The sequence below is a fragment of the Panthera uncia genome, chromosome B1 (assembly GCF_023721935.1).
Source record: "Panthera uncia isolate 11264 chromosome B1, Puncia_PCG_1.0, whole genome shotgun sequence".
NCBI classification, from domain to species: Eukaryota; Metazoa; Chordata; class Mammalia; order Carnivora; family Felidae; genus Panthera; species Panthera uncia.
The window spans coordinates 69,848,405-69,864,981 of NC_064811.1; the positions used below are offsets into that span (position 1 = coordinate 69,848,405).

Sequence of the window (16,577 nt, forward strand, 5' to 3'; positions counted from 1 at the left end):
TTTCATAAGTATGCTTCTTTGGGACCACCCTAAACAAATTGTAGATTATTTATTGAACTGGCTCATAATAGTGTGTTCTACAACCCTGGAAGTTGTTTTGTTTTTGTTTCTTTAACTTTTATTATTGAAGTGTAGTTGAAATACAATGCTCTATTTTCAGTTATGCAACATAGTGATTTAACAATTCTATACATTATGCAATGCTTACCACAGTAAGTGTAGTTAACCACCTGTCATCCTTCAAAGTTATTACAATGTTATTGATTCTCTTTCCTGTGCTATACTTTTCATTTGGTGACATTTTATAATTTATTTATTTATTTTAGGTAGCTCCATGCCCAGAATGGGGTTTGAATTCATGACCCCAAGATCAAGAGTCACATGCTCCACCAACTGAGCCAGTCAGGTGTCCCATGACATTTATTTTATAAAGTTTGTATCTCTTAATCCCCTTCACTTATTTCACCTATCCCCTCAGCCCTGCCCCCCCTGCCAACCACCAGTTTGTTCTCTGTATTTATGAGTCTGTTTCTGTATTTTGTTTGTCTATTTATTTTTTAGATTCCACATCTAAATGAAATCATATGGTATTTGTCTTTCTCTGACTTACTTCACTTAGCATGATATCCTCCAGGTCCATCCATGTTGTCACAAATGGCAAGATCTCATTCTTTTTTATGACTGAGTGATATTCCATCATGTGTATATACCATATCTTCTTTATCTATTGTTAGGCACTTAAATTGGTTCCATATCTTGGCTGATGTAAGTAATGGCTGCAGTAGGGGTGCTTGTCTGGCTCAGTTGGTAGAACACGCAAGTCTTGATCTCAGGGTCATGAGTTCAAGCCCCACATTGGGTGCAGAAATTACCAAAAAAAAAAAAAAAAAATGTTTCAATAAACATCGAATTTGTGTTTTCATTTTCTTTGTGTAAATACCCGATAGGGAAATTACTTGGATTGTATGTACAACCCTGAAAGTTTTAGGGTTTTAACCCTGAAAGTTTTCTCATGAGTCAAAAGTTAAGCTACTTTTGACATTATAAATGATATGATGATGATATTATAAATAGTATAGTATTACACAGGGTCATTTGTCACTGTCTTGTAACTTGTCACTCTACGCTTAACTACCTTTTAATGAAGTACTTCAGGCCAATGTCTGAGCTTTATTTATGAATGAAGGAATGAATGCCAGTCATATACATAGGGTAAATCATCATCTAAAGTTTCAAAACTATTCACTTAGCTATTGCTGAACTCGTTTGACCCTGATTAAGCTGGGGATAACAAGGTAAGAAGGTATATCAGGGTTTCTGTCCTCAATTTGCTTGTATAGTCTAGTAGTCAATTTGGGAGCTGTACAATGTAAATAAGTAAGTACAATTTTTAAAACTATAGTAAAAACATGTCCTGATAAATGTTTATATGGAATCCAGAGAATGTTACAAAGAATTGTGGAATAATAGGGACTATACAGGAGTTGATGGGTATGGTTATTAAGGCTTCTGAGATAATTAGCATTTTATTTATTTATTTTTTAATGTTTATTATTGAGAGAGACAGAGCGCAAGTGGAGGAGGGGCAGGCTCCAGGCTCTGAGCTGTCAGCACAGAGCCTGATGCAGGGCTCGAACCCACGGACCGTGAGATCATGACCTGAGCCAAAGTTTTAGCATTTTGAAGGTATTTGGTAGGTGAGATGCAATAGGAAAGAGCATTCCATACTGAGGAACTGCTTAGCAAGGACATGAAGGTCTGGATCAGCCTGGGACATTCAGGGCACTAAATCATCGCAAGTAGGGTGTCATGTGGTATCTTGAAATCTAAGACTGAAGAGATAGGGAGGGGTGAGTTGAGCAAGTGACTTAGATGTCATGGCAAGGAATTTGGTCTTTCTACACCTCTGGACAGGCAACTTTCCTGAGAGAGATAGAAACATGTCCCCCATTAGCTCAAAACATCTAAGATGGAGAGAAGAAAGGCATGGCCTCCTAAGACATGACATCATTGTGCTGAAATACATCAGCACACTTCCTATGTTGTTTCTAATACTGGTTATTAATCAGTAAACAATAGGAACTTTCAGTGGCTTTCCATCACCTATAAGATAATCATGCTTGACTGACTGTAGGATCCTGGCTTTATGGGCATTCGATTGATGTAGTCACACAGCCCTATGCTTAGAAGAGCTCCTCATGTGCTGTGCCATCATCTTGAAATTCTCAATTTTTTAACAAGATATCCCATATTTCCATTTGACAATGGGCACCACAAATGATACAGTTTGGTCTTGGACCCAGGAGATATCTCTACTCTTCAAGTTGCTGGATCTGGATTCTTTGAGCAATAGGATAACAAACCAACCTTCAGATGGGCTGGCCATGGTAAAATCTAAGTCTTTTCCTTGAGGCAGTGTTGCAGCTGCCTTCTCTTCCAAGGAGCCTACAATCCAGAATGAGAAGAGAGACCGAAGGCCATCTCCTTGACCCAAACCTACCCCATACACAGGTGAACTTTGCAAAATAGTGGGAAATTTTTCTTTAAGTTTTTAAATTCCAGTTAGTTAACATACAGTGTAACATTAGTTTCAGGTGTATAGTTTAGAGCACTTCCATACAGTGCTCATCATGACACATGTGCCCCTTAATCCCCATCACCTATTTAACCCATTCTTCCACCCGCCTCCGCTCTGTGGTAAACCATAGAATTTCTTCTCTATAGTTAAGAGTCTGTTTCTTAGTTTGCCTCTCTGGTTTTTTCCCCATGATTGTTTGTTTTGTTTCTTAAATTTCACATATGAGTAAAATCGTATGGTATTTGTCTTTAACTTATTTCACTGGGCATAATACTCTGTAGCTCTGTCCACATCCTTGTAAATGGCAACATTTCATCCTTTTCATGGCTGAGTAATATTCCAGTGTGTGTGTGTGTGTGTGTGTGTGTGTGTGTGTGTGTGTACACATACATATCTTCTTTATCCATTTATCAGTCAGTGGACATTTGGGCTCTTTTCATAATTTGGCTATTGTAGATAATGCTGCTATAAACATGGGGGTGCATGTGTCCCATCAAATTAGTATTTGTATGTCTTAGGGTTTAATTACCCAGTAGTGCAATTGCTGGATCATAGAATAGTTCTATTTTTAACTTTCTGAGGAGACTCCATACTCTTTTCCAGAGTGGCTGCACCAGTTACATTCCCACCAACAGTGCAAAAGGGTTCCCCTTTCTCCACATCCTCACCAACATCTGTTGTTTCTTGTATTTTTCATTTCAGCCATTCTGACAGGAATATTGATATTGGAAAATTGATATTGTTGTAGTATCACTATATTTTATTTCCAATTGGGTTTTATCTCACCATTTTCATATTAATAACAGTTGACTCTTATAAAAGGCTTTATACTTTTCAAAAGTATCACACTCATGGTAGATTCTTAGACCAGGCTTTTGATGGGAAATACAAAATCCAAATGACTTTACTTGGAAAAAAATCAACCCAGACTAAAATTATCAACTTGTAGAAACAGGTAACATCTAAGAAGCTTCCTTTTAGTGGATAAAAGCTTCCTTTTATCCGTGGATAAAAACAAGCTACATTTTTTTTCTTCCTCCATAGAAATTCTGCATTTTTCTCAAACTGAAGTTCATATCAGAATAACTTAATTATAAATACTTCTTAAGTCTAAAGGTCTATAACTGAAAGATCGTATTAAAGATTATTTATATCTTGGGGCACCTGGGTGGCTCAGTCGGTTGGGCATCTGACTTTAGCTCAGGTTATGGTCTCACGGTTCGTGGTTTCAAGCCCCATGTCAAGCTGTGTGCTGACAGCATGGAGCCTGGCGCCTACTTCAGTTTCTGTGACTCCCTCTCTCTCTGTTCCTTCCCCGCTCATGTTCTGTCTCTCTCTGTCTCTCAAAAATGAATACACATTTTTAAAAAAAGATTTTTTATATCTTTATTAAAGAAGTGAGACAACCTTCCGTGGCTCAGGCATAAGCACGTGTAGGCACACAGTGGTAACCAGATGTGGTTCCTGCCCTTGTGGAGCTTATAGTCTAATGAGGAGGACAAGACAATGATCAAATAAACACCCAAGTAAACATGAAATTACAAGTTGTGATAAGGTCTATGAAGTTTAAAAAGAAAAGAAGCGGTGCCTGGGTGGCTCAGTTGGTTTGACGTCCGACTCTTGATTTCAGCTCAGGTCATGATCCCGGGGTCATGGGATTGAGCCCCACATCGGGCTCCATACTGAGCATGCAGCCCGCTTGGGATTCTTTCTCTCTCTCTCCCTCTGCCTCTCTCCCCACTCGTGCTCATGCTCAATCTCTCTCTCTCTAAAATAAGAGAAAAAGAAAAAAAGTGCTACAAATAAAAGCAAATGGATTATGGAGGTAAACAGCAGCCAGATAATTCAGGGTCTTGAAATGAAAGGACTGTCCCATTTGTTAAGATAATTTGTCCTAATAAAGATTGGAATGTAAGATTTATTAATCATCTAAGAATGAAACTTGTCATCTTCTGATTGTAGCAAACTGCACTTGCAGTATTTGGGTCTCTGAGACACCATACTCACTTAAAGTATGAGCTGATTGGTCTATGTTCTCCACAGAAGGACCCATCACTTTAATAATAAAAGGGCAAGATAATTTAACACACTGAAAATTACTAAGATTTTTCTGGAGAGCCCATTTTCAGATTTTAAAATTGAAGTAGTGTAAAAATATATACTGAATATGCATGTCTAATCATACTTCAGCTATACATCTTGTCTTCTCCTTACCTCTGTACCATTAATATCCCTTATGAGAAATGAAAAGCCAGTCAGTAAGTGGGACCAGCAAAACTCTTGGGCCACTGAAGATGCCTTAGCCACAGTTTGACATTAATTGAATGTCATACGTGTGTTTGTTATATGAGGATGGACATGACAGAAAATATAGGAAATAAGTAACAGAAACAAATTGAACACTGAGATTGTTTGATTTTTTTTTTTACAATGGGCTAATGTAATTTTTATTTCTCTTTATTGTAGTCTATCAAAATGAATGGCTGTGAAGAATATTATGAAGAAAAAGTAAAAAGTGAAAGGTAAGAAAATAATCCCTTAAAGTATATAACAGGGGCACCTGGGTGGCTCCATCAGTTGAGCATCTGACTTTGGCTCAGGTCATGATGTCACAGTTCATGAGTTCGAGCCCCATGTCAGGCTCTGTACTGACAGCTCAGAGCCTGAAGCCTGCTTCAGATTTTGTGTCTCCCTCTCTCTCTCTGCCCCTCCCCCACATGTTCATTCCCCCTCCTTCTCTCTCTCTCTCTCTCTCTCTCTCTCTCTCTCTCTCTCTCTCTCAAAAATAAATAAACATTTAAAAAAATTAAAGTATAAAAATTCCATTGCTTTTTAGAAGTGCTCTGAGGTGGGGGTACCTGGCTGACTCAGTTGGTGGAGCATGTGACTATTGATCTCCGGGTCATGAGTTCAAACCCCACCCTGGGTGTCGAGATTACTTAAAAAATAAAATCTTTAAAAAAAAAAAAAAAAAAAGGTGTTCTGAAGATTTTCATTTAGATGTTGCTTTTGAAATTAATTTATTCTTTTCCAATGAAATGAGAATGTTGACTAAATTATGGACCTATGGCTGAATATTAAGAATGTTTTTAAAATACTGTTATAAGGGTTCAGGTGGCATGTGACAATGTATTTGTTATAACATTCCTCCAAAAAACAGTATCCTTGACCATGGGGAAAAAATGAAAGAAAGGTCTAAAAGAGAAAGTGCCAACAATGAGGAAAGTCTGGCAAATATCTGGGCCAGCTGCCAATAATTGTAAAGATACAAGCTCTTCCCTGTTAGGCAAGGGAAGGGGAGGAAGGAGGTCGGGGAAACTAGTATATCTAATTTATTTGAATGGCAGTTAGAAACCCTATTAACATATAAATTTTATCTACATGTTACTAATTCTCGGATACACTTTCTTTTTGATTTTAACATTTCTGAAATCATGAAGGGCCTTACAACCATCAATATAATTTCTTCCTTAATGTGAACAAAATAATAGTGTATCTTACAACGATGAGCGTCAAAGATTCAAAGAATTGTAATATATAACCTTCAATCTAGCAATTTCATTTCTAAAAAATGGCTCCCACTACCACATGTGTGCAAAGACATTTCTACAAAAATGTAATTGCAACATCATTTATACTTGTAAAAAAATAATTACACAAAATAAATTAGGGTATACGCCTACAAGCACCCATGAAACACTAAAGCAGCTAATCAAAGGAATGATAAAGGAGGGAATGCCTGACGGAAGGATCTCCAAACTATACCCTTGCAAACAAAATATATTTATTACATGACAAAAGCAACCTCATTGATGCAGAACTTGCAAATTAAATGTTAATTGCAGCCCATAATTATCTGGAACAGAGGAAAACATTCACCATAAAAGCAACATAATTGCTACCCCGTTATTGATGTTGTGGGACCATTGTACATGTCTTGTTTTAATGGTCTATACTAATGTTGTTTTGTTCCCCCTGAATATCATAAAATGCAAAAATGTGTTCAGCCTTTTACATTATGCTTTTTCATCTCATTGCTAAACTTTTGTCCTGCCTGGATTCTCTTTTCTAGCCATCCACCCTACCAGCAAGATGGCATCTACTGTGTACCCCTAGAATAATGGGAACTTGTACTGTGTTTTATTACATTACCTGAGTGTCCTGATGCAGAAATGTCCCTCCAGCCTCCACTTGTAGCAAAAGACAGATGTGCATCAACAGAGACTTCTATAAATAAATTAAGATACATCCATATGGTACAATAATAGTAGGTAGCTGTTAAAAAGACACAGAGAGCTCTACTGACACAGTTGTAATTGGTTATCTGTGTTGAAGCGGGCAACAAACCACTTTCTCTGTCTCCAAGGGACGCCTTCAGTCTAACGTCCAAAGACAGGATTTGTTTGAAAATAAATTTTAAACTATATTAAACAATTCTGTACTTCAGTTTAATTTACATCTATCAATAAATCTTAGGACTTGTAGGCTTGGGTTTTTCAAATCAGATCATCTGTTTTTTTTGTTTTTTTAATTTTCTTAACATTTACTTATTTTTGAGAGACAGAGAGAGACAGAGCATGAGCAGGGGAGGGGCAGAGAGAGAGGGAGACACAGAATCTGAAGCAGGCTCCAGGCTCTGACCTTTCAACACAGAGCCCGACGTGGGGCTCGAACTCACAAACCACAAGATCATGACCTGAGCCAAAGTCAGATGCTTAACCGACTGAGCTACCCAGGCGCCCCCAGATGATCTGTTTTTAAATATCTTGATAATTGTATAGGAAATAAGGAGTTCAAGGATATTCTTTTTTGAGAGAGAGAGAGAGAGAGAGAGCATGCATGTACACATGAGTGGGAGAGGGGCAGAAAGAGAGAGAGAGAGAGAGTGAAGGAGAGAATCCCAAGCAGGCTCCACACTGTCAGCACAGAGCCCAATGCGGGGCTCAATCCCATGAACCATGAGATCATGAGCTGAGCTGAAACCAAGAGTCGGACACCTAACCGACTGAGCCACTTGGGTGTCCCTCAGGGATATAATATTTAAATGCATTTGGGGGACAAAACTGAAGAAAATATTACAAATGTGTTTTGTTGTCATAGCTTGATTCAAAAGCCACAAGAAAGGAAGACTGATGGTGACAATGAAGTGGCCTGGGCAAGTGATGAATTGCCAATGGAAACAACAAACCTTGAGGATTCCAATAAAGGCAAGAATTTTATAAGCCATTTTTTTCATCAAAAGCAGTGGATAAAAAAATAAGTGTTTGAAAATCACAGTTTTCAGAATACAGAGATATGCTATTTCTCTATATGTGTGCATTATTTTGTTCTATACATTAAATGAAATTACATAGGCAAACATCAGCATTCAGTTCTCTAAATAGGTATTTGCACAGTTGGAGGCTAAAATTCTCAGTGGCTTGAAGTAAAACACACAAATAAATGTGTAAATATGTTAATTGGAAACACAAAGTCACAGTTTTGCCAATCTGGAACGAGAAGTCAAGGAGTACATTTAATTTATAATAAAACAGGTAGAATCGCTCAAAGAGGGAAAATTATTACCCTTGAATCCCAACCTCATTTTTTTTAAAAAAAGGACAATTGCTGTGTCCTGTTACTGCCTCTGTGACTTTATAACTGAGCCAGTAGAGAAATGAAGCTCTATTCAGTGTTGCATTTCTCTTTTTTTATAGAAGGTAGTGTTACACTAATGCAACAAAAGACATGGTTTTGTAATTTGAAGTGTTAGTTGTTAAAGGAAATTAAAGTAGTTGAATGAACACCTTTTTGATTTATGTGGACTGTTAGTGTCCGTGATGGTGCTTTTGTCAAATCCCGTAGCCCATGCCCATCTCCAGTGTTTGAGCTCCCATTGCCTTTATGCTCAGTTCTGTAAAAGTTTACAACTACTTTCAAGGAGTGAATTCTGTGTTTACAACTAGCCTTCACCCCACCAGATGTTCCATTTCTTGAGATATTGTACAGCCTCCTATGGCCTACAGAGCCTGGCATTATTGTTATCTATGTAGTAACTGTCATCAGAATGCTTTAGTTAACTAATTTACAGGTATGTCTGCAAAGTGACACTTATGCAGACTACAGCAAGAACTCCCTCCTACTTTTTTCCAGGATAACAGTTGCATTCTGATACAAGTAGTTTCCACAGAGCAGGTACTAAATTAGATACATATCTCTTCTAAGACACTGATATCACTTATTTGATAAGCTCCTGAAGACCCCAACGTTTCACTTGTATTGATAAAACTGTCAAATGCCAGAGATACTGGCACTGAGTACCAAGGGTACTTGGTAGAGAGGGTAAGAGAGAGGAGGGTAGAGAGAGGAGACATCAGTGTTTCTAATGCAATGTCCCATTATGAAGAATTTCTGAAGCATCCCACTTCATCTTTTCCCCATGTGCTTGGAAGCTAAAGTGCAAAGCAATAAGAGGGACTAGATACGTTCTCATCAAGAAAATAGTGCCATCTGAGTCAAGAGAAGCAAAAAAAAAAAAAAAATTCAAACTCTTCTAGAAACTGTAAGTACACAAGAGCCAAGGGCCTTGCCATGGCCAAGATTTTCCTATGTTGATTGTAGGTATCTGCCTACCTGTTCTATTGCCTTATTAATTCTAAAGACTCTTCCTTTGGTAAAAATAGAGGAGGTAAGAACATGCGCAAATCCGTTCCCTTATTGGCTAAATCAATTATGTGGGAATTTTTTTTAAAACATCGACTGCTGTCTTCCTGTTAGATCATCCGTTTCTGACAAATGAGGAGCTTGCTGCAGTCCCCATCGTCAAAGTGCCCCCCTCCGGTAAATACACCGGTACCAAGTTGAAATCAGTCATTCGAATGTTGCGAGGTTGGTTAGATCAAGGGATTCCTTCTAAGGAGCTGGAGGTAAGTGGCTTCTGCCAGTGATTCTTTATCAAAGTTTTATATGCAGGGTTAGGAGAAATTTTGAAAAGGCCCGTTACCTCACAACTCTACTTCCAACTACAAGCACCATCCTGTCCTGTCTAGCAGGAAATTAATCTTTCCAGTTAGGATCCTAATAGTACTGGTTTAAAGAGATCTCTTTAGCTGCTTTGGAGCTTGATAAATCTCCCGAAAGATTACCCTTCCTGCCTCATAGTAGTGAGAAGGAGGCTTTTTTTTTTCAAGTTAAGTGTCAATTCCAACCATCCACTAAACTTCATAATTAATACACTGTTGATGTAGTTCATTAGCAGTAGTTTCTAGTTTAATACAGCTCCAGAAATATGCCCCTCAGTTCAAAGAGGCAATGGTTCAGAGCCCTTGCTCATGTCATCTTGCTGGCAACATCCATATTTACCATTAGACAAAAGAGGAATGTAGCACCCCTGTGGTTTTGGGGTTTACCTGGCTCATCTCTCTCAAACCATATACTTGCTTTGCCTACTTCCTGAGCTTTTCATAACCACTGAAGTTAAAGGAGCTAACTTCTCCTGAGAGCTTCTGCAATGTGCTAGATGCTTTGTATTAAATACTCACAATAATGTAACTCCCATTAATAGATTTGGAAACAAGCTCACAATAGTTGAGGTATACTCTCCTCCATTTTGCAGAAATGATTTCTTTCTTTAAGGTTTAAATGTCACCACCCCACAGACCTGCCATCACAACCCTTTATAAAGTAAATCTTTATTTTTCTCTAACACAGTAGCTTGTTAAGTTCTTGACACATATATCACAGTATGTTTACTTCTCTACTGCCTCTTTCGCCCAATGGTCTGAAAGCTCTAGGAGAACCAGAATCATATCTTCCTTCTCACTACTGTATTCCCAGCACTTATTACAGTGCCCTGCATCTAGTAGGCATTTTCAATATATATTTGTCAAATGGATGGATGGATGGATGGATGGATGAATGAGTGGATGAAAAGTGACAAAGAGTTGGCGTTAAAACATAGGACTGTCTAACCACAACTCTACCATAAAGGTTATTCTATGACCCCACAGACAGTATTGTCAAAAAATTCTGCTCCATCTCATTTTTTAAGTGCAAGTTGTTTTTATAAGTTGTTTTTTTCCCTAAAATATAATTACAGACCTTTTTAGACTGAAATGTAAAATTAAGATACAAAGTACAGCCTCACAAAATTAGTTGAGTGACTACAACATGTTAAAGATATTTGCAGAAATATATTTCAAATATCAGATTAATATCAGGATTTTAGGCTTGCTTATCTTGCCAGGACAGATCTATTTCTTAACATTCAGCGTCTGCCCTGATCAGTAGCCAGTTTTGCACCCTGCGTATTTAACGTATTTGCAATTATTACTGAATTCCTGCTTATTTCAACAAATTTAACTTTATTTCCATTTTTGCTTGCAGAATCTTCAAGAATTAAAACCTTTGGATCAGTGTCTAATTGGACAAACTAAGGAAAACCGAAGAAAGAATCGATATAAAAATATACTTCCCTGTAAGTTCCAATTTGGCTTCAAATCAAATGTATGTCTAATATAATTTGAACTGATTGAAAGCTTTTATGCTAGTTTACCTATTTCTCACATAAGTGTGTGTGCGCACACACAAGCACATATTCAGAGATTTACATAAGTAACAAATACATTTAGATATAGAATGTGAATTCCTTTTCAAATCATCTATGATATACTGAAAATCACACTGAGGAATCTTAAATATTTCTTCAGACATTTGTGAGTTTTTACAGCATAGTATTAGAAATTAATCAGTGATGCCAAATCAGTAATTTTAAAGTCTTCTTGAAAATATGAAATCAACTTCTGGATGAGTGGTTTCTTAGTTCATGTGTCATGCCAACATCTATTTATTCCACTCACTTTATGGTAGAGAAACGTCTCTGATATATGTGCATGTGGCTGCAGTGGTACCAACGGTGGTACTACCAGGTTGCATTATAGTTTGAACTGTTTCAGGTACAGGAAGGAAAAAAAGCAGTTCCTTTTTACCCACATTTTACCCATTCCACCAATCAACATGTGATTTTTTTAAATTATATGTTTGTAGCCGAAATATCAATGTCTAGCAACTTTTTGTTTTCTTTAGCCATTTCTCATCGTAATGATCAGCCACATATCTATGTATTAGCACATTGGATTCCACCATGTGTGACACAATGAGCCTATCCTCAAGGAAGTCATAAATTCAAAGACCCGTAACGGAGCCAATAGTGACAAATCATGCAATAAATAATAGCTGAATTTTTTCAACCCAAGACAGAAGACACAAAATTTATTTTGGCAAACTTCCTGCAAAAAGTGAATCTTAACATCTTAAAAATTAAATTGAGGGGTGCCTGAGTGGCACAGTCAGTTGGGCATCCGACTCTTGATTTACAGGTCATTATTTCTTTGTGGGATTGAGCTCCACGTCAGGCTCTGCACTGACAGTGTGGAGCCTGCTTGGGATTCTCTCTCTCCCTCTCTTTCTGCATATCCCCCACTCATGTGCGCACGTGCTCTCTCTCAAAATAAACTTAAATAAATACACATGAAATTGATAATGGTTCAGTATAAAGTAGGTGGGAATTATTTCAGGCAAAAAGAAAAAGAAATGGTCAGACTACTATCTTAAAATCAAATGGAGTAAGCCATGAATCTAAAACTACTGAGTGGATTTATTGCCATGAGTTATGATGTAAAAGTCAAGTAATTGAAGGGCAATTGATGGAGGATTTTGAAACCTATTAATAAAGTCATAATTTGATAATCCTAGAAATTACCAGTTATATTTATAAATGTTTTAAGTAGAAATGGCTTCTGATGTGTAAGTACATACAAATTAATTATCTTGGATAAGATGGCTTACATATACTTTCACTGGTTTGAAAATTTATATCCTGACTATGAAATTACCATCAGACAAAGACAAGAGCCTACATACCTGGAGAATAAAGTGAGCTACCTTTTGATTTATTGTGTTTATAGTTGGCTGCTGATTTAAAAGAACATAATTTAATTAGATGAGCAAGAGGTAATTATGCCAATTGTACTTATAATAAGTACTTTAGTAAACTCAGTATAATATTAATATTTGTTTCATGAAATAATCTTTTGGCATTGTCATTCATTAAATTCAGTCTTATTGTCATCATTAAGATAAGGATGGATAAGAAATAGTAAAGTTAAGTTTGTTTCTCTAGGAACTTGTTAAGAAGTTCTAAATGTATTAATTTATAAATTTCAGTTTTTCAGCCAAATCTATGTACATAATATCTAATTGTCTGTCAAACTCATTGAGTTGACATCTTAGATATACTTGTAATGAGTGAAATAGGTAAATATAAAATGATTTGGCTATACTATAATTTGAAAATATGCTTTTATTAAAATGTGTTTGTGACTTCATTTATGGCTCTGAGGAATTTCTCATAATCTTTGAGTGACCCTGTTTGTAAGGCTCTTGTTTAAAAATGCATGATACAGGGGTGCCTGGGTGGCTCAGTCAGTTAAGTGTCGGACTCATGATCTTACGGTTCACGAGATCGAGCCTGTGTTGGGCTCTGAGCTGACAGTATAGAGCCTGCTTGGAATTCTTTCTCTCCTCTCTTTCTGCCCCTCTCCCACTTGAGCTTGCAAGCATACACAGTCTATCTCTCTTCAAATAATTTTAAAACCTTGAAAAAAAAAGAAATAGAACAAATTCTTTAAAAAATAAATAGAGTGGCTCAGTCAGTTAAGCATCTGACTCTTGATTACTGCTCAGGTCATGAGCTCATGGTTGGTGAGTTTAAGCTCTGCATTGAGCTCTGTGTTGACAGTGTGAAGTCTGCTTGGGCTTCTTTCTTTCTCTCTGCCACTCCCCCACTTGTGTGCTCTGTCACTGTCTTGCTCTCTCTCTTTCAAAATAAATAAACTGAAAGAAAGAAAGAAAGAAAGAAAGAAAGAAAGAAAGAAAGAGAGGAAGGAAGGAAGGAAGGAAGGAAAAGAAAGAAAAATGCATGATACAGATGGCTCTGTTTTGTGGTGGAAAATTCACAGATGACGCCACAAGAGTGCCTCTTGGAGATGAAGGTGGATACATCAACGCCAGCTTCATTAAGATACCAGTGGGAAAAGAAGAGTTTGTTTACATTGCCTGCCAAGGACCTCTCCCTACAACTGTTGGAGATTTCTGGCAGATGATTTGGGAACAAAAATCCACAGTGATAGCCATGATGACCCAAGAAGTAGAAGGGGAAAAAATCAAATGCCAGCGCTATTGGCCTAATATCCTGGGCAAAACAACCATGGTCAGTGACAGGCTTCGGCTGGCTCTTGTGAGAATGCAGCAGCTGAAGGGCTTTGTCGTCAGGGCAATGGCCCTAGAAGATATTCAGGTAAGCAAATTAAATCTTTCCATCTCCCAAGGCTTATCTCCTACTTGGAATGTAGGCCTAGATTCTTTCTTTGATAGCATCAGTGTATTCCTAAATGAAAGCCAGCAACTTCTGGGTTCCCATTTCAGTGGCACTAATGTCACCCATTATTTTTTATTGAATGTAAACTTAAATGTGACCCTCTTCATGACTTCTACCAAGCCGTTTCCTCCAGTATGTACTGTATTAGAATGAAAATGAGAACACGGGACTCTTAAGGTGACCATCTATCATCCTTTGCATAGTGATACAACAGAATGGCTCGAAGCTATGTGCTGGAAATGTTTTGGTTTTTTTTTTTTAAGGTCAAACCTCTCAGTAGAGTGAGTAAAACTTTTTAAAAAATCTCTAAGTATCAAGTACTCCCCCATAAACAACATATTTAGTTTACTTGCTAATGAGGAAATACTAATGTTGATGGTGCTGTGGAAAAAACCCTAAAGGAGTTGACGAAGCCATAGGGATGGGGGAGGGTAGATTTCAGTCAGAAAGAGCAAGTGCAGAGGCCCTAGGCTTGAACTGTGCCTTAGTGTTTTTAAAGAGCCGCAAAGAGGTCTCTGTGGCCATAAGGAGCAGGTTAGGTCTGAGAGTAGCTGGGCCAAATTTTGTAAGGCAATTAAGCCATTGCAATGACTTTGGCTTTTATGCAGAGTGAGTTAAAAGTGCAGTCATTTAGAAAAGGTTGTTATTCACATCAAAATGTAATTTGCTTTTAGGATTTCCAAAAAGTAGTTTTTACCAGTATTTAAAATGTGGATTTAGCAACCTCCTTGATAAAGACCCTCCATGTGTTGTTTGATAGAGTCTTTTTGTCTCTTTCACCTTTCCTTTCATCCAATCCAATGGGCAAGTCAAAATTTGAAAGAACAGTATATTATTAAGAATTAAAACTTATGTGTGAACAATACAGTATGCCTTTATCTATTTCTTTTGTTGTACAATTTCAGACAGGAGAGACGCGGCATATTTCTCATCTGAATTTCACTGCCTGGCCAGACCACGATACACCTTCTCAGCCAGACGACTTGCTCACTTTTATCTCTTACATGAGACACATTCATAAATCGGGCCCAATCATCACACACTGCAGTGCTGGCATTGGACGTTCAGGGACCCTGATATGCATAGATGTGGTTTTAGGATTAATCAGTCAAGATCTTGACGTGAGTACAAGATATAGGCTGAAACTAGGGCCACCTGAGTGGCTCAGTTTGTTAAGCATCTGTCTCTTGATTTCAGCTCAGGTCTCATGGTCATGATTTTACAGTCATGAGATCAAGCCCCATGTCAGGCTCTGCACTGGGTGTGGAGCCTACTTAAGATTCTCTCTCTCTCTCTCTCTCTCTCTCTCTCTCTCTCTCTCTCTCTCTCTTTCTCCCTCTGCCCTTTCCTCACTTGTGCTCACTCTGTCTCTCTCTGAAAAAAAAAAAAAAAGTTATAGGCTGAACTAGCATTTGACCAGAACTAATGGTAAAATCTAATTTTTAATAGTGTGATATAATCTTGGAATTTTTTATTTAGCAGTTTCTATAAATCTCTCAATTTTCTTACTTCATCAAATTATAATTTAGTAAATGTTGTTCAAAACTACCCAGATCATAATCAAGAAGAAATAATACTTCAAATTTATATTTGATTTTTTGTTTTGTTGTTGTTGTTGTTTTTATTTTTTATTTATTTTTTGGGAGAGCGCAAGCAGGGGAGGGGCAGAGAGAGAGGGACAGAGGATCTGAAGCGGGCCTAGCACTGACAGGCTGACAGCAGTGAGCCCAGTACAGGGCTCGAACTCATGATTCATGAGATCATGACCTGAGCTGAAGGTCGCTCAGCTGACTGAGCCACCCAGGTGCCCCAAATTTATATTTGTTTTACTGGTTTTAACTGTGCTCAAAAGTCCCTTATGCACTATTGCATGTTACTCTTTATAGTCTGTAGGCTTGTATAAGATAAAGTCAGTGTCACCATCATACTTAGGAATAGAAATATTGAAGCACTGGGGCTGGTTCAGTTGGTAGAGCAAGCAACTCTTTATCTTGGGGTCCTAAGTTCAAGCCTTACATTGAGTTCGAGCTTACTTTATATATATATATACATATGTGTGTGTGTGTGTGTGTGTATATATATATACACACACACACACATATGTATATAATACACACACACACACACATATGTATATATACATATATACATATATGTATATATGTATACATATATTTTGTGCATATATATATATATATATATATGCACAAAAGAAAGTATATTGGGGCACCTGAGTGGCTCAGTCGGTTAAGCATCCAACTTTGACTCCGGTCATGATCTCTCAGTTCATGAGTTCAAGCCCTGCGTCAGAGTCTGTGCTGACAGCTCAGAGCCTGGAGCCTGCTTCAGATTCTGTGTCTCCCACTCTCTCTGCCCCTCCCCTACTCTCTCTTTCTCTCTCTCTCTCTCTCAAAAATAAACATTAAAAAACAAATTATTAAAAAAAGAATGTCTTTTTTTAAAAAATTGTTTTTTAATGTTTATTTTTGAGAGAGAGAGAGAGAGAAAGAGAGAGTAGGGGAGGGGCAGAGAGAGTGGGAGACACAGAATCTGAAGCAGGCTCCAGGCTCTGAGCTGTCAGCA

The 16,577-nt window shown here is 37.6% G+C and overlaps 1 protein-coding gene across 5 annotated transcripts in view; it reads left to right on the plus strand.

Moving 5' to 3' along the window:
* Positions 1-16,577, plus strand: part of PTPN13 (protein tyrosine phosphatase non-receptor type 13) — a 228,140-nt gene that overhangs the window by 206,804 nt on the left and 4,759 nt on the right. For all 5 annotated transcript variants that reach the window (XM_049630820.1, XM_049630821.1, XM_049630823.1 and 2 more), the window contains 6 exons: positions 5,045-5,100; positions 7,679-7,785; positions 9,335-9,483; positions 10,943-11,033; positions 13,576-13,913; positions 14,900-15,115. In XM_049630820.1, coding sequence (XP_049486777.1) covers positions 5,045-5,100; positions 7,679-7,785; positions 9,335-9,483; positions 10,943-11,033; positions 13,576-13,913; positions 14,900-15,115 — 957 coding nt within the window. The remainder of the gene's footprint in view (positions 1-5,044; positions 5,101-7,678; positions 7,786-9,334; positions 9,484-10,942; positions 11,034-13,575; positions 13,914-14,899; positions 15,116-16,577) is intronic.